Consider the following 15,842-nt stretch of genomic DNA (forward strand, 5'->3'; position numbering starts at 1 on the left):
CCGCGCGGCACGTGGGGCGCGGGGCCGGAGCGAGCCGAGCGGGGCCGGAGCGAGCCGAGCGGGGCCGGAGCGAGCCGAGCGGGGCCGAGGTCAGACGAGCCGGACCGGACCGGACCGAGCGGGTCTGAAGGGAGCCGAGCGGAGCTGCCGCCATGCCCAAGGCGAGGGCCGGGAAGCGGCTGGAGCGCCGGGAGGGCCGCACCGGCGGTGAGTGCGGAGCATAGCGGAGCGGGCGGGTGGCCGGGCAGGATCCCGGGAGCCGAGGCCGGGCCGGCCCTCGCACCCGAGGCGGCGCTGGCGGGGTGCCGGCGGATCGCGGCTGCCCACGGTAACACAGCAGTCTCTTCCCCAGGCATCCTGTTCAACACTGGGGCCGGGCAGCACATCCTGAAGAACCCGCTCGTGGTGAACAGCATCATCGACAAGGTGGGGGCGGCGGCGGGCCCGGGAGCCGGGGCTGGCGGGACGGGCCGGGACAGCGCGCCGAGCCGGGTGCCGCCCGTCGGAGTGCGTGGTGGTCTTGGCCTTCGTCTGTCTCTTAACGTGGGTGCCCGCTGGTTGCTCACGCGTGGCCAGCAATGCGGCATGAACCAGCGCCAGGACATTCCTGCTCTCCCCGTTTCCCACTCGTTCCTTTCTAAACGACTCTCGCGCTCCCTTGAATACCCAGTTCCAACTTTTTACTGTGTCAAAAGCGCTTACTTTCATTCTAAAGTCAAATGATTGCACGAGATTGGTGCTGTGGAAGCACTCAAAATGCCGTTTGTCCATAGGCTGCCCTGCGCCGCACAGATGTCATTCTGGAAGTGGGCCCAGGAACTGGAAACCTGACAGTAAAGATGCTGGAGAAAGTCAAAAAAGTAAGTGCAAATTCTCTCACTTCCCAAGCTCTGACTGTGCCGTGGCTTAGACTACAACAAACAGAAGAGTCTTCAGAGGTGTGATGAACATAAGTAGAATTACTCCATTGATATTTTTCTTAACGTATGAATAACCCCAGTGGGTTTTTAGCTGATCACATAAATTTTGTGTGGTTTTATCCATTGCTGTTATCCATTTATATGGTAAAGCTTGCTTGTATTTGGAGAGGGTAGAAGGTGCAAAGCCTAATAGGGACTTTGAAAGGATTCTTTAAACCCACAGCAACAGATACAGGGTTGGGGTTTTTATGATTAAATTCCAGTTAGGAGATGCATGGAGTTGCAAATATATACTTTTTTTTCAGGTTATTGCATGTGAAATTGACCCTAGACTTGTTGGTGAGCTTCAGAAGAGAGTCCAGGGCACGTAAGTATCAATTATGGAAACAGGGAGCACTTAAACCAGCAGAGCTACTTTGGTACAAATTTTGGCAACAGTGCTTTTCTGAGGATAACCACAAGGTATCTTTTCCCCCAGGTGTCTAGCAAACAAACTTGAAATCAAGGTTGGAGATGTCTTGAAAACAGATTTACCATTCTTTGATGCATGTGTGGCTAACTTGCCTTACCAGGTATGGGACAAACAACATAGCATACAACAACATTAAAAAAATTATTTTTAAATGCTGATTTCCCAGGAATTATACTAACATTATTAATTCTTTTTTCTCAGATTTCTTCACCTTTTGTTTTCAAGTTATTGCTTCATAGACCTTTTTTCAGGTATGTGGAAGAATAGAGCTCTATATTACTTGGGAGGAAGAAAAATAGTTTAAAAAATATTTTAAAATCCGCTATTTTTTTAGTTCCTAAGATACAAGTTTGATGGACTAGAGCTGCACTAAAGTTTTTCTGTAATACATAGTCTGACAGTGCCTGGAAATTAAGTTAATGTTGATGTATTGAGCATGAGAAGAAAATTTAAACTTGGCAACGGTGCGTGCCCAGCAGATATAAACAGGAGTTACATCTCTTTAGTATTATAACTATTCCAGGGATAAGCAGGGCATCATAGCATTTCAAATACCTTCCTAAGTTAGGCTGGAAAGGGTAGAATCAATGCCAAGTCACTTTCTTGTTGTCTGATCTAAAAATGTAACTGCTCTGTCTGTGTGTCAGACATCAGTATGCCAGCAGCTTTTGATTTCTCTCAAAGGAACATTGGTAACATTATCGGTCAATTTTGGAAAGCTTGGATTTGAAGGACTCAGGAGAGAGTTACTCTAAATGATTTATTACAGTCAGGCAACTCTAACACTAGACTGTCTCTTCGATTCTGATCCATTTAGCAGTATAAATAATCAAATTATGTGATAGATTTAAGGAGACTTGGATGGCTTCACCAAGTTCTCTGATGGGTTTTGGGTTTTTTTTAACACACAAATCAAGGCAGAGTTGTTTATTATGAACGTTTACTCTTCTAAGTGCTGAGGCAAACTGGGTGTTTTCCAAGTGTGTTAGTTGGCTTCTGACATAAAAATTGAATACATAGAATTGATTTTTTCATTTCTGTTATTCTCAGGTGTGCAATCCTTATGTTTCAAAGGGAGTTTGCACTTCGTTTGGTTGCCAAACCAGGAAGCAAATTGTACTGCAGACTCTCTATTAACACTCAGCTATTGGCTCGAGTGGACCATCTGATGAAGGTATGTCACTCTGCCTTTAGGTAACTCAGCTATCAAACACAAAAGAAGAGTGTTGCAAGGGATGGGAGGAGTTTGTTGCTTATTCACACAGCTGCTTGACTCCTCTTATCTAACAGGTTGGAAAGAACAACTTCAAGCCTCCTCCCAAAGTCGAATCCAGCGTTGTCAGAATAGAGCCAAAGAACCCACCACCACCTATCAACTTCCAGGTGAGCAATGTATATTCAGCGTAACATGTTAGAGATAATTTCATACTTCTTCCCACTTACTACTCAATTCCATGTGCTGATTCTAGTACAAACTACCAGCTATTCATTGGAGTTTCCAAAATGCTTATTTCTCTGTTGATCAGGCTTGTGTTACAACATTAACAGAACATGTCACCATCATGGGGGCAGCTTTGTGTACAGTATCTCTCATAAGACCAAGGTCAGTTGGAGAACTGTTGGTAATAATGTCCCTTTCATCATGGTTTCCGTCTCCCAGAGATGTTTCTGGCTGATAAATTTGCAGATTTTGATCAAAGGAATATATGAGATTTATCTTCAGACAAGTGTGTGTAATCTCAGAAGACAAATGTTACAGAAGAGTATTCTTAATTTATAAAACATTTCAAGACCATTTCAGCCTTGCCCAAGGTTAGCCAGATTTTCTTCAAGTATCTGCCTTCTCTGCTTGTAATAGCACCTAAGCATGAAAAAGTACAATTCAAAGAGTTTTGGGGGTGAAGTATTTTCTCCTTCATTTGTATTGCTTTGTCCAAGATACAGCTGGTTTTCTGTTGTTTAGAAGGACATTTCCATGAAGGATATTCCTTTGTGTTCAATATTGTTCTCAAATTGTCAGTAGTGACTCTTCTTGTTTGTGGTAGCTGTATGTTACTTTCTAAAATTCTGAAATTTTCAATTTCAGGAGTGGGATGGTCTGGTAAGGATAGCCTTTGTTAGGAAAAACAAGACACTCTCTGCAGCATTTAAGTAAGTAACTTCTCTCTGTTAACCATTTCTTTTGTGCAAATGCATAGCAGTCTTACATAGTCAGTGATAAACCATGGTGGAAGAGTTATACTGATGTCACAAGCTTTTTCTTTTAGAGGAAAACTAGGCAGCTTTTTATAAAGAACATTTCTGCGTAATCGTTACAGTTTTTTATAGGAGATATTAACAACCAATTGAGTGAACAAGAATCACAGTTCAGTTTTCATGCTAAACATTTATTTCTTTCAGATCAAGTGCTGTAGAGCAGTTGCTGGATCATAATTACCGAGTTCATTGTTCCTTACATAATACAGTAAGTTCCTTCCTAATCTCTTCTACTTCTGTGTTCTGTGGCCTACATACTGACTTTTATAAGAGTAAAAAATTAACATTGAAAAGCTTAATGTATCAAAGTTTTTCCAAAAGAGTTTGAAGGTTGGAGGAACTTGCCTCTTTTCGTAGAGAAAAATCTAAAAGGGTAATTAAATCATAGTAAAAAAGCTTAAAATTAAGTATATTGTCCATATCTGTATGTCTCAAGGTCTTTTACTAATTTAATAAAACATTTCTTGTCTGCTTTTCAATACTGTTGTGATTCATATATAATGAATGAACTGAGATACAAAAATTCAGATTCAACAGAATAATACAATAATCCATAGTAGAAAAAGTATAACTTACATTTTTTCACTTGAAACAAGACCTGTTCTAAGAACAGGAAATAATTAATTATTTAAATGAACCTTTTCCTGTGTTTTGAGTAGAAAATAATTTCTATCCCATTTTTCATTGACAGGAAATTCCTGAAAATTTCAAAATTGCAGAGAAAATACAGACAGTCCTAAAAGATACAGGTTACTCTGAAAAACGAGCCCGTTCAATGGATATAGATGATTTCATTAGGTATTCTTTTTTTTTCTCTTTATGCCTTCCTTTTAAGCTTCTTGAAATTCTACCTGCATCTGTAGCTGCATAGCACAGATTAGTATTGGGTTGCACAGGAATACTAGGGTTTCCCTCTTAGTACCTGACACTTCTTGCTTCCAGTCCTGAAGATGAGCAAACATTTAAGGCCTACTTATATATTTCAAATGCTGTTTATAATATTGAGAGCAACTAGATAAGAATTCCTGTTTCAGGTGTTTCTGTACTAGACCCTTCTGTGTCTCCTTTAAAAATGGCCATAGTGTAAACTGGTTATTAAAATTTTTCTAGAGCTTTACATGGCTTTTCTCTGCCTTGAGGATTAGGCCGTAGTCTATAGCATAATTTTAAATATGAATGATTAACTGCTATATTCCACTCTTACCTCGGGTGGCATCATGAATCCTGTTGTAATTCAGGACAAAAGTTCCTAGCTGTTTCTCATTTGGAGAGCTAAGACAGGTAATGCTCTCTGAAAAAACATAGTGAACCTGGTAGGATGCAACATAAGTAACTTCCTTGAGAATAAACCTGCATCTCTAAAATGGCAAATTTGCTAATAACTTCTAGTTTTAGATTTGTTAAAATTCTTTTTTTGCAGTTGATCATTGATGGTTGCTTTCATGCTATTTTCTATGCACATCTTAAAAATGCCTCAAGCTGAAGTTTAAATTGCTAGAATTGTCATACACATATTTCAATCTTTCAGATTGCTGCATGGCTTCAATTCAGAAGGCATCCATTTTTCCTAGATACTGCTAGAAGAATGAAAGATGCTGTATTTTTTCACCAAAGTTTTACCCAAGCCAGAGTGAGTGCAATGGGACAAGCTCTTCGTAAAAGCAATGAACAGAATACAGTGGGTATGCTTGGACTCAAAATGTTAGATGTGATTTTATCGCAGACAGTAGGCAAGGAGCTGCTGCCCAGTCTTTTAAAAGCAGCAAATTCTTTCAGAGCTGAAGCGAGGTGCTGGACTGCCTCATGACTGTGTTTTCCGATATATATCCAAAACATGGATTGATGATAATTGCAATCTGTGTTCTCCAGTGATGGACTTCACCTCAGTATATTCATGTACAGTACTCAACAGTACACCCCATAATGGGTCTAGACAACAAAAAAAAAAGTTGTAGCAATTCCTTTTTTGGTATCAATCATTTGTTTGTTTGTTTTAAAGTGTATTTAAACACTTCCTTTTGATTTGAGATGCCTGTCTTTCTCATCCTTCTGGTAACTGCCAAGCCTGTTAAAAATCTGCTTCTCTTAGAGAACCCCAGTGAGTGTTTCTCAGAAAAAAAAAGAATTTACCTTGTGGGCTTGATATCATTTACATTATTGCCTTTACCCTGTCCTCCACTGTAGGAGCTGGAAAAAAAACTACCAGTGGGCCAGGGCTTATAAATACAGACAGCAGGGTGAGTTTTTTGTTAACTAAATTCAAGTAACTATTTTTTAAGGTAACTCCTTCACTGTTAATGCAGGAAAAAATTCTAGCACAGATCATAGCTTTCAGTGAGATTTAGAGCAATGCATGCAAATTAGCAAAACCTCCTCTAAGAAAAGCTTTTATTTATACACATCATTAAGGTTGGAAAAGATGTCCTGAGTCCAGCTAGTAGCCCCATTAACATCCTAATGGTTTTTAAAAGTAATCAATTCAGAAGCATGTATAGAAACAGGCATCCTGAAGCATTGAGTTAAAAAACTGAATTGCACATTTATTTCACTATTTAATTATTCAGTAATTCTAGTGCTGCTTCACTTCATGCAGTGAAGTGAATCAAATGATGAGTTAGTTAGATAGCCACAAAGAATATGGTTGGACTGATACAGAAGGAACAAGTGCAGAAGATATGTGCACTTGTTGTGTGCACTTCCTTAGTGCTTTTGTTTTACTGCAGAGGAATAGAATATAAGCTTGTTTGAATCCTGTTCAGTAATTTCAGTCTGTTATGGCAATGTGCTGCAGAAATTCAAGTACCACAACCAGCCCTATTAATTCTTTATTCTAACTGCTTCAGTATCAGGTGTAGATCTGACTTATAGCAGGCTCTGGCACAAAGACTGGCAGTAGACAGTTGCAGCTAGCATGTGCTACTTGACAGGACACTTGTAATTTACAGGGCTTTGTAAAAAGCTGAAAGCTGACTGTCCTTTCTGTCCTTGTGGGACCCACAGTAAGCCATAGCCTGGCTGCGGTTCTAGGCTTGCATGAACAGATAAATGGAAGCTACTGTTACTCCTGTGGGATGCCTCAGTCTTCAGAAATTTCTTAGAAAGTAAAAATTGTCTAGAGCAGCTTGAGAGAAGACCTCTGATACTATATGATAGCCTGTACTATCACCTGCTAACAGAACCTATTGCCTTGTATTCCATTGGTTTTTTTCTTTTAGCTGTGATGGGTGATGATCTTAAAAAAATGTTCAGAAAGAGGTGTGATTTTTTTTTTAAGATCTGCTGCAAAATTAAAGTCAGGAGAATGGTCTGGGGAACTTCCTTCCATATAACAAACTTGTATAGAAGAGTTGGCTTTATTTTGAAATCAGAGGCCTTTTCAGAAATGTAACTGATCTAACCCTTCCCAAAGCATAACAGAAATTCTCAGATGTAATTCATTTAATAGCTTAATTTATTAAACACATTATGTAAAATCTACATTGTTTCAGTTTTCATGTTTACACACAAGAGGATTTTTTATTTTTAACCATGATGCGACAAGAGCTTCCCATAGCCTACCTTTCTATGGGAGATACAAACATTAAACACTACAAGAAGTTCTGGCTCATTTAACTCTCTTTTCATTGCCTTCCCTTTATTCCCCCCCTCCAGGCCTGGCACAAACAAACAGGCTTGTATTCCAAAAGTAGTTTTTAAACATCCCCAAGGGAAAGTCTGCTGATACAAACTCCTGGAAAGAGGGAGAACTCCTAGAGAGATCTACAGTTCTTACATGAAAGGTCAATCTTTTTTGCATACTGACTTGCAAAAATAACTTGAGTGCCACCACCTAAAAAGTGCTGATACACATGGCGCCATTTGTGAGAATTCAGGTATTTGTGGGATTTCTATTAGCACTAGGTAGAGGTATTGTGCAAAATCGTCAAATGATGCAATTTCACCCCACTTTTCAGCTGCTGGCACTGTACAAAGGGAAAAATAGGTATTAGCTACTTCTTAAAGCAACAGAACTACTCAAGCTACCTGCAAACTACGGTTAATGTACATGTAACTTTGTCATGCATCAAAATCCAAGTTTTTAAAACAGTATGTGAAAGGCCAGTATGGACGTATTTATCCCCAAAGTTTGATAGTTAACTTATCCATACATAGCATTATCACACCATACCACATATCATATTATCTGCATTATCCTAAGATACAACTCTCCTCAGTACTTAAAACATTACCCTTTAATATACATCAACTAATTTATATTTTTGTGGGTTTTTGTTGATTTGTTTGTTTTTTTGGTTTTTTTTTTAATTGTTACAGATAAAATGTTAAAATTATATAACCATTCTTAATGGTATTCAAAGAAAACAAGATTCCAGGTTTTCACACTAAAAATGGAATGTCCAGCTGTTTGTCTACTCTTAACAGCCTGCAGTTCCTCTTAAAATGATATGGCACATCCTGTGAAATGAAACTATCCACCAAAAAATAAGTCTTCTTGAAACACACACACTAAAGTAATTTGTATTGACAAATAAGGAATGTATTTTTTAAGGCTGTGCTTCAGAAAGAGGATATTTAGGGTTAAGTAGCCTTCATCAAGGCACAGAATGGGAAGAATTAAGCACAGCTGTTTGTGGAAGAGAAGTTACGTTAAACCACTAGTGAGGTGTGCATGCACGCCACAATTTTAAACTGCACAGCTGGTCTTTGTCATAAAACTGAACATGGTCAGAAGGAAGTGCTGTGACTTTTTAATGGCCACAGTTTTACTTTATTAAAAATATGGCAAGTATTTCCAAACATTTCACTATTTGAATAAATGAAATATCTAAACAAAGTGCTTCACAGATCTGAACCCTGCAGGTTGTGCTGTCTGGTCTAGAAGCATTTTGTAGACATCAGGAGCATTTCACATAAAACTGAAAATGTCATTCAGGTGAATAAGAAACAGGAGATTTCCACAAACATTGCTAACATTTTTACGCTTTCAAGTAGTTGAGTTCTCTCGGTCACTACGTTTTGTAACAAATGTGTGCTACAGCAGTACAGGTTCCTTTAGCAGCAGAGGCCCTTTTCAAAGGGCACGTGGTCTTTTCGGGTTGATCTGTTTACTGGCCTGTTCCTCCTCTTGTAGAGCTGCCCGGAAAGATTTCACTTTGTCTTTAAGGAAAAAAACAGAAGGATGAGAACTGATGTGCCTGTGCTCAACAGATCTTGAAACTAAGCCCTGATCCTCACCATCCCAGCTCTAACAAACAACAAAGAACATTCCTCCACAAAAATAGCTGACACTACAAACTACTAGGGGATTGAGCTAAGCTTGCATTCAAAACCATATAAACAAGTGTCTTCTTGGATACTACCCCTGTCTCTAGGCAGAATAGGTTTGTAAATGGCAGTATTGCATTCCCAGCATGTGATCTGTTCATTCTCCTTCTATCTTAGAGAGTCTAGGGAGATATATACTACCTCTATCCTATTCCTTCCCAACACCTTCCAAACCACTTTTAGGGACATACAAAATCATATTTAGAGTACAGTCTGCTATTTCTAGTACATTCCAAAACCCAGAAAAGTAAATTCTAGTCCCCTCTGTTTTCTTATGAATGTGAAAAACATTTGTGAATAAGTTTTGGAACTTACTCACTGTAAATAGTTAAATGTTAAACTGTTCACTAGTTTAATTGTAATTCAGTAAAAGTGGGAGAAACTTAAGGAAGGAAGTGTAGCATCCTTGTTTTTCTATTCCTATCCCTTCTATTCCCCAGTAATATGCCCAAGAATGGAAAGAAGGAAACCAAAATGATGGCAGTAATATGTCATCATATTGCACAGTGACAGAAGTAAAGGCTGAACAATTGCAGAGTGACCATTACATGCCATGAGCACAACATAGATGATACCAAGACAGCATATACACATTTTCTCTTGTAAAACTGCAGTTATATTAAGCTGGTTGTAAAGATGCAAGATCTCTTAGCATTTTACCTCCAGTAGGCTTTTCAAAAACAGTGTCTGCTAAGTTTTTGAAGAACAGGTAGCCATCTAAACTGTATTTTTTTCACTGCTGGTGTCTCAAAAGCCATCATCCATAAAAAAACAAAAGGAAACTCTTAACTCCTAGCAAAAGTGTAACTAGCATTCTCAGGAGGCAAGCAGGCCTCATCTGATCTGCTTGTATTCCAAGCAGATACTCAGACTGAGTAAAAAGTGAGATTTTAACTTACAGTTTTTTAACATAGATCAAGATAACTGTTCCATCAGCCCCCCAACCCACCCTTGAGCTTTTGCCAGTAGAGCAGTATGTCTCCTGGAGTCCAAACAGTTAACAAAAAAATGAAAAGGAAAATTAATCTCCAGGATATAACCAACTGACAAGCTCATTTTAGAAGACAAGTGGAAGAGTTAATTTTGGGCACTAAGAATTAGATGCAGTTTGTTTTTCAACAAACATAGGCTGACAAAATTCAAACAAAGGCTGTAAAAAAAAAACGAAACTAACAACTAAAATACTGAGAGCTTGACAGCACTCTTAAGCAGTTTTAAAAATGACAGCAGGCTTCCTGCTACACTACAGAACAGCAGGGACGGGGAGTTCCTACTGCTTTTTCCTCATTGCATGGCCTTCTATTCTTTTTCATACAGTTGGTTTGGATTTTCTTACCTTCCTTTAGTGTTTTTGAAAAACAGAAAAGTTGCAAGACTGAGTTGCACTTCCTGGAGGTAAAGCATAGACTCCTTCTTTACATTAGGATGAACTGATCCTAGATGTGAACTTTCTCTTAGACTGCAGAATAAATGCTCCTTCCATTGAAGGCCAGCATAAGCAGGGAAAAAAGACCCTAGAATATAACCACTTTTTATTTCCTCCTTGTTTTTACTGCCAAGTCTCCATGGCATATGCTAATAATGTACAGAGAAATGATTAAAAGCAACTTACCTCTAAGTTCAGTCAGAATATCAATTTTTTGCTCTAGAATTGCTTCAAGTTGGGTAGCGTAAGAATCCACATCATAGTCTACTTCTTCTGTCATCTCAAGAAGTAGTTTTTCAACTTCCAACCATCTAATGGATTCCTAGATAAAAGTTAAAAAATACAACAAAATACATCAGCAACATGTCAAGACAAAGAGCTAATTAAGACTTTTTCACAAATTAGCAGACACTGTACAGCCTAGTCACCTCAATAAACCAGATTTCAATCCAAAAAGGAAACCTTATTCCTAATGGAACAAAACTGCATTTTTTCTACATTATTTTTTAATTTCAGTGTCAAATCATCACAGGCAAACCCCAGCTACCCAGTTCTCTTCAAATTCAGAACGTTAGATGGTTGTAAAGATGAGAAATTTAGGGAACCGAACTTTGTCATGTTTGTCTCCCCTTAGACAAGAGTCAAACTTTGAAGTCAGGCTCTAAGTTTGGGCTGCTTACCACTATATAGTCACAGAGTCATTGCATTCAAGGAGCCAAGATAATTCTGGCCTGTTTTGAAAGAAGCTCTATAAAAAGGATACGTATTTTAAACTCACTATTATATGATCTAAATCCACATGCAGGAATACAATAAAGGTTGGTTAAAGAAGCTTATCTTTGCACTCTGAGCATTACAAAAAATAAGAGGGGGGAAAAAAAAGCTTGCAGCAAAGAAGAGTGCAGCCAGGAGTTTAAATTTTACAGAACCATGCAAAATTGTGATCAGAAGAACTGAGCCCATCGGAAATGCTTTGGTTTAAAAAAAAAAAAAAGAAAGCAGCTGACAGTTCTAGGCATACTAGAAAGCTTGGTTTGACATATTAAGATGAAGTCCTTCCCTCTGTGCTTCATAGCCCAAGCAAAACTGAAAATGTAGTCCAAAACCCTTGTTTGTTTTTTGGCTTTCAGAAGAGATGGAGCTGACACTGGGGTAAGATTCATCTCACCTAACATAACCTTGTACATTGAAGAAAAAGACTCCTGAACACACAGAGCACTCTGAGTTGCATTGGTCTATTTTAGCCATTTTTGTTAGGAAAGGATGTGGTGTATCAGGAGAACATTGACAGAAGATGCCTAGTACAGCTGTGGATTTTGTATCAGTGCAGTCCAACTATACACACAGCATGAACAAGCCATGCTGTAAACGAAGGGACCTTAGGCTTGGACACATTTCCTCCCAGAGACTGCCAGAAGGAGCAATAATCTCCAGCAGAAGGCCAGATGGACACACAGAGGCAATTACATCTTAAACTAATTCAGCTTGTCCCTCCAGAAGCCGCATTAGGACATAGGCTCAGCATATGGCACATGACTCTCACACTTCCATATGTTTTACTTCAGGGCTAATGTTCCATAGTAACTAGACCTCTACATCCGCTGTAGGATGTTTTATTTAGCATCTTGCTTTATTGTGAATGTTCCACTAAGCTAGATACCTAGGCTGAGGAGATAATTTGTATTCCCTACAGGTTTGATGGTCTGCTGTTCTCTAGGAACAGATGTGCCAAACAGACAGCTTGCCTACAGGCTTTAAGGTTATGAACAGAAGAAATCCACATTTCCTTCTGAAAACAAGTAACTTATTGCCATGATTTTGTGAGTGTAAAAGGTTCCATGGCACTGACCAGTACTACATGGGAAGTATTGCTTCCAAAGGCTCTGACTAACAGCGAGTGAAATCTTTATGTACCTGTAACATGGAATCAAATAGGCAGTTTGAAATACATGTCTCTCTTCTGGATCTCAGAGGGAGACAAAAGAATACTCAGATGCAGACACAATACTTCAGACACAATACTCGGAGGGAGACGACCAAACAGAAATGGCACCAACAGAGACATAACTATTAATTACCAGCCCAGCAAAGGAAAATTTTACTAAATTTCTGGAATGACACAGAAATCACAGGAACAAAGACTGGGTGTTACGGAATCTGTTCCTGTTTGTTTGATACAATCAGTTTAACATAATAAATCAATTTAGGAATCTTTGACAGACAGAATGACTACGGATCAGATGCTCCTCCATCTTCAAGAGTATGCACTTTCATTGGGAAAACCTGGATTCCTGAATTACGATAAAACAAAGTGGAGGTCCATCTTTTACCTGGAACACAGTCCTGTGGTCTTCTACTACTTGCTCTTCCATTTCTACCATTTGTGACACAGCTTCATGGAAACTAAACAACTGTGGAGAAACTTCTTCTTCCTAAAAACAGCAGTTAACCTTGTTAGCCTGGAAAGAACTGTGACTACAGAAAAATGTTGAATGTGACCCATTTAATCACAGAACATGGAAAAAAATATGCAGAAGGCAAAACCTGTCACACAGAGAATTTACTGGAATAGAATACTCCTAAGAAGTATTAAGAAAACCTCCAGGAATGAACAGAAGGGGCAATAAATTCAAAATATTTACAGAGTTAAATTTAATTAATATTCACCAAAAATTTCCAGTCACTAATACTAGCAAATACCAGTAATCAGAATATTCCACATAAAAATAACAAGTTAAAATAATGGGAATAGGAAGTCTCAAGGGAAGAATTATAATTTCTAACAGATTTTAATGCCCACAGAAAACTTTGGGTTTCTGTCAGGGCTTTTTGTTGTGCATGCTGCAACAGACAGGAAAAAACTTTCAAAAAAAGAGAACAGCAATTACATTCAACACATTCCAGGAAATCAAAATTAAATTAAACCTTTGGGAAAAAAATAAATGTGAAGTAAGAAATCTAAATTGTACCTAGTGACTGCTAAATTAGAAGAAGGGACACATGGATTTACAAACTGAAGCCTTCTAAAGAAGGCTTCTTTAGAAATGAATAGCCAGCAATACAAAAGTACTGTAGGCTGTAATTAATGTTTAGCAAGACAGTGTAGTTCCTTACACAATGCCTTTGAAATAGTTTTTAAAACATTAAGTAAGGCTTAAATTCATTCAACAGGAGCTATGAACAAGTTATATGATAGGATACATCCGATAGGAACCTCTAAGAATCACTACTATGTTCTTATGAAACAGAGTCCTGGAAAAAAAGTAATTTACTAAAGTGAGATATACCACAGATATCACAAAGAGATGACTGACAAAACTGAGAGTCTTGTGAGAAATGTTAGGATAGTAAGGATTTTTCCTATTTTTCATGGGCATTTTCACAAATAGAGTTTTAATTCCTTTTGAAATTTAAGGACCAGGACTAAAGCTGATAATCAGCAATGAGGGAGAATGTCCTTCAGAAGACATCTCTCAGCTCCCTACTCTTCCAGCCCAGGGAGACATACTGGGAACATCATGTGGCTGTCCATCCCAGTTTACTGGGGTTTCACCCTAGGAAAACCAGGATGGGTAGCCAGATTTCCACATGCAGGGAAAGGCAAACTCAATTGAAATGAGGTTTGCATGCAGGGAAAATAATGCTCAAAACCAGAAAGGGTTAAATAAAACAGATGAGTTTTAGGATACTTCCAACTGCCTAAAAAATGTGATGCTATCGTGGAAAAAATACATGACAGACATTAAAAGCCCTCGGCAGCAGGGATGACAAAGAAACCATTCAAGAAACATTTTCTTTTTTAAGGAAATGAGTTTAATACCATAAACAGAAAAGGTGAAGAGGTATGCTGTATGTATTTAAGATCTTACTAATAGGCTATTGATCTGGACTTGTTCTGCCCACTGTATGTCATCATCTCTTTCCATATAATTCTGTAAACCACTCACATTTTGTTCACAAAGCAGTTTGAGATCATCTCTCTGAGGAGAGCTTCCCACACCCCACTGTGTCTCCAAGTCATCCATCTGACTGGGAGTATGGTGTATAATGGAACGGATATCTCCTGCAGCACTAGGATCAACTGTCAGCTCCTTCACCCTATGGGCAGAAAATGTTTCATTTGAAAATTAGTAACCTCCTGTGCAAAAGAATCACAACCAAAAATAAAGCTCTACAGGTTTATGCACAATCAATTCATTTAATAAGGAAGATGGTGATATCAGCTTCACAAATTTAATGTACTTTCAGTGACAAAAAGATGTTAGTCCCGTTCCTAAAAGGCATGGACCCTTGCATGTTTACTACTTGCATGTGGATTAAAGTAAATCTAGCAAGAAGTATTTTCTGATTGAAATCTTACTACTTGTTAACAGTTAGGAGGGCAAAAATTTCAAACTCCTCAACATTAACTCAGTGGGTGATATTTCAAAGAGAAGGACATTCAGCACCCTAGACCTGACAATATTTCTTTTTCTGCATATACAGCTGCACTTTAAAAAAGTTAGTCAATTAGCTCTGCACTAGCTGTTATAAGCAAATGAACCAAGAAATTCTGAAGAAAATAATAACTTGCAACCAAACATTTCAGAGAATAAATAGATCTTTTCACTAATTTCAAAAGTGAAAATATTTTAATAAAATGGTAGGCTCTCACAGCATGTAAGTAGTTTAAAGACTGACCATGATTCTGTCAAAAAAAGCCTTTTTAAAAGCAAATTTATAAAAGATGCATGAAAGTCTGAGAGCAAGTTTTAGAACATATTCTCAATTTCTTTTACGGGAAAAATGTTCTTTCAACTAGCATTTATTTACTACAATAGAAAATATTTTTCATTTATCTTCAGAGTGCTGAAAAGCTTTAAGAACATACGTATATATATATTTAAGAGAATTTTCCCTTTCAGAGATATTCAAATTACCCTAAACACAGAATTGTTAGATTTGGTCCATTAAATGTACAAAGGTGACATCACCATTTCTATTTTTTTTAAATGTATGAAGGGAACTAGCAAGCCTGGATACAGAATGTGGATGTTTAAGGAGGGTAAACAAAATACTGGGAAGATGATTGCATATCATGCAGAACCATCACCTGCCAAACCAAAATTAAAACAAAGTATGTGTGACTTAAGGCAAGGGGACTAATGAAAGGTTGGTCTGTAAAATTACATAGCCAAAAAGAAAACTTAAAAATAAAGTTCCATGTATAGAATGAAGTCGACCTGGTGTTTGAAGGAGAAAAGTCGTCATACTCATAGGAAGGAGAGAGATCAGAGCGACTGCCACTACCCTGTGAGAAGGGAATGTCCGAAGGACTAATTCCAAATTCCTTTACTCTGCAGCAGCAAAATACAGTGGCAAATTAAAAGAAAATGTTCTCATAAACACAGTTAAAATGACAACTCTTTGTTTAGCATACTTCTTTAATTGTTTAACTACAAAA

General features: G+C 38.2%; 2 protein-coding genes across 5 annotated transcripts in view; one reads left to right on the top strand and one right to left on the bottom strand.

Annotated features, from left to right (window-relative positions):
• The first annotated feature begins 80 nt into the window (after window positions 1-80).
• DIMT1 (DIM1 rRNA methyltransferase and ribosome maturation factor) lies at window positions 81-7,125 on the top strand. Its single transcript, XM_066569846.1, has 12 exons — window positions 81-207; window positions 353-426; window positions 774-860; window positions 1,226-1,287; window positions 1,399-1,492; window positions 1,594-1,643; window positions 2,443-2,566; window positions 2,683-2,775; window positions 3,479-3,543; window positions 3,793-3,856; window positions 4,340-4,446; window positions 5,177-7,125. The coding sequence occupies exons 1-12, from the start codon at window positions 153-155 to the stop codon at window positions 5,217-5,219; spliced, it is 918 nt and encodes a 305-aa protein (XP_066425943.1). The 5' UTR covers window positions 81-152; the 3' UTR covers window positions 5,220-7,125.
• KIF2A (kinesin family member 2A) overlaps window positions 7,082-15,842 on the bottom strand; it is a 57,808-nt gene continuing 49,047 nt past the window's right edge. For 2 of the 4 annotated variants that reach the window (XM_066569841.1, XM_066569843.1), the window contains exons 17-21: window positions 15,622-15,735; window positions 14,347-14,497; window positions 12,730-12,831; window positions 10,586-10,721; window positions 7,082-8,805 (exon numbers count right to left, since the gene is read on the bottom strand). In XM_066569841.1, coding sequence (XP_066425938.1) covers window positions 8,720-8,805; window positions 10,586-10,721; window positions 12,730-12,831; window positions 14,347-14,497; window positions 15,622-15,735 — 589 coding nt within the window. In that variant the 3' untranslated portion in view covers window positions 7,082-8,719. The remainder of the gene's footprint in view (window positions 8,806-10,585; window positions 10,722-12,729; window positions 12,832-14,346; window positions 14,498-15,621; window positions 15,736-15,842) is intronic. The other 2 variants (XM_066569842.1, XM_066569844.1) reach the window with 2 other exon arrangements.

Source organism: Molothrus aeneus, chromosome Z (assembly GCF_037042795.1).
Source record: "Molothrus aeneus isolate 106 chromosome Z, BPBGC_Maene_1.0, whole genome shotgun sequence".
Classification (NCBI taxonomy): Eukaryota; Metazoa; Chordata; class Aves; order Passeriformes; family Icteridae; genus Molothrus; species Molothrus aeneus.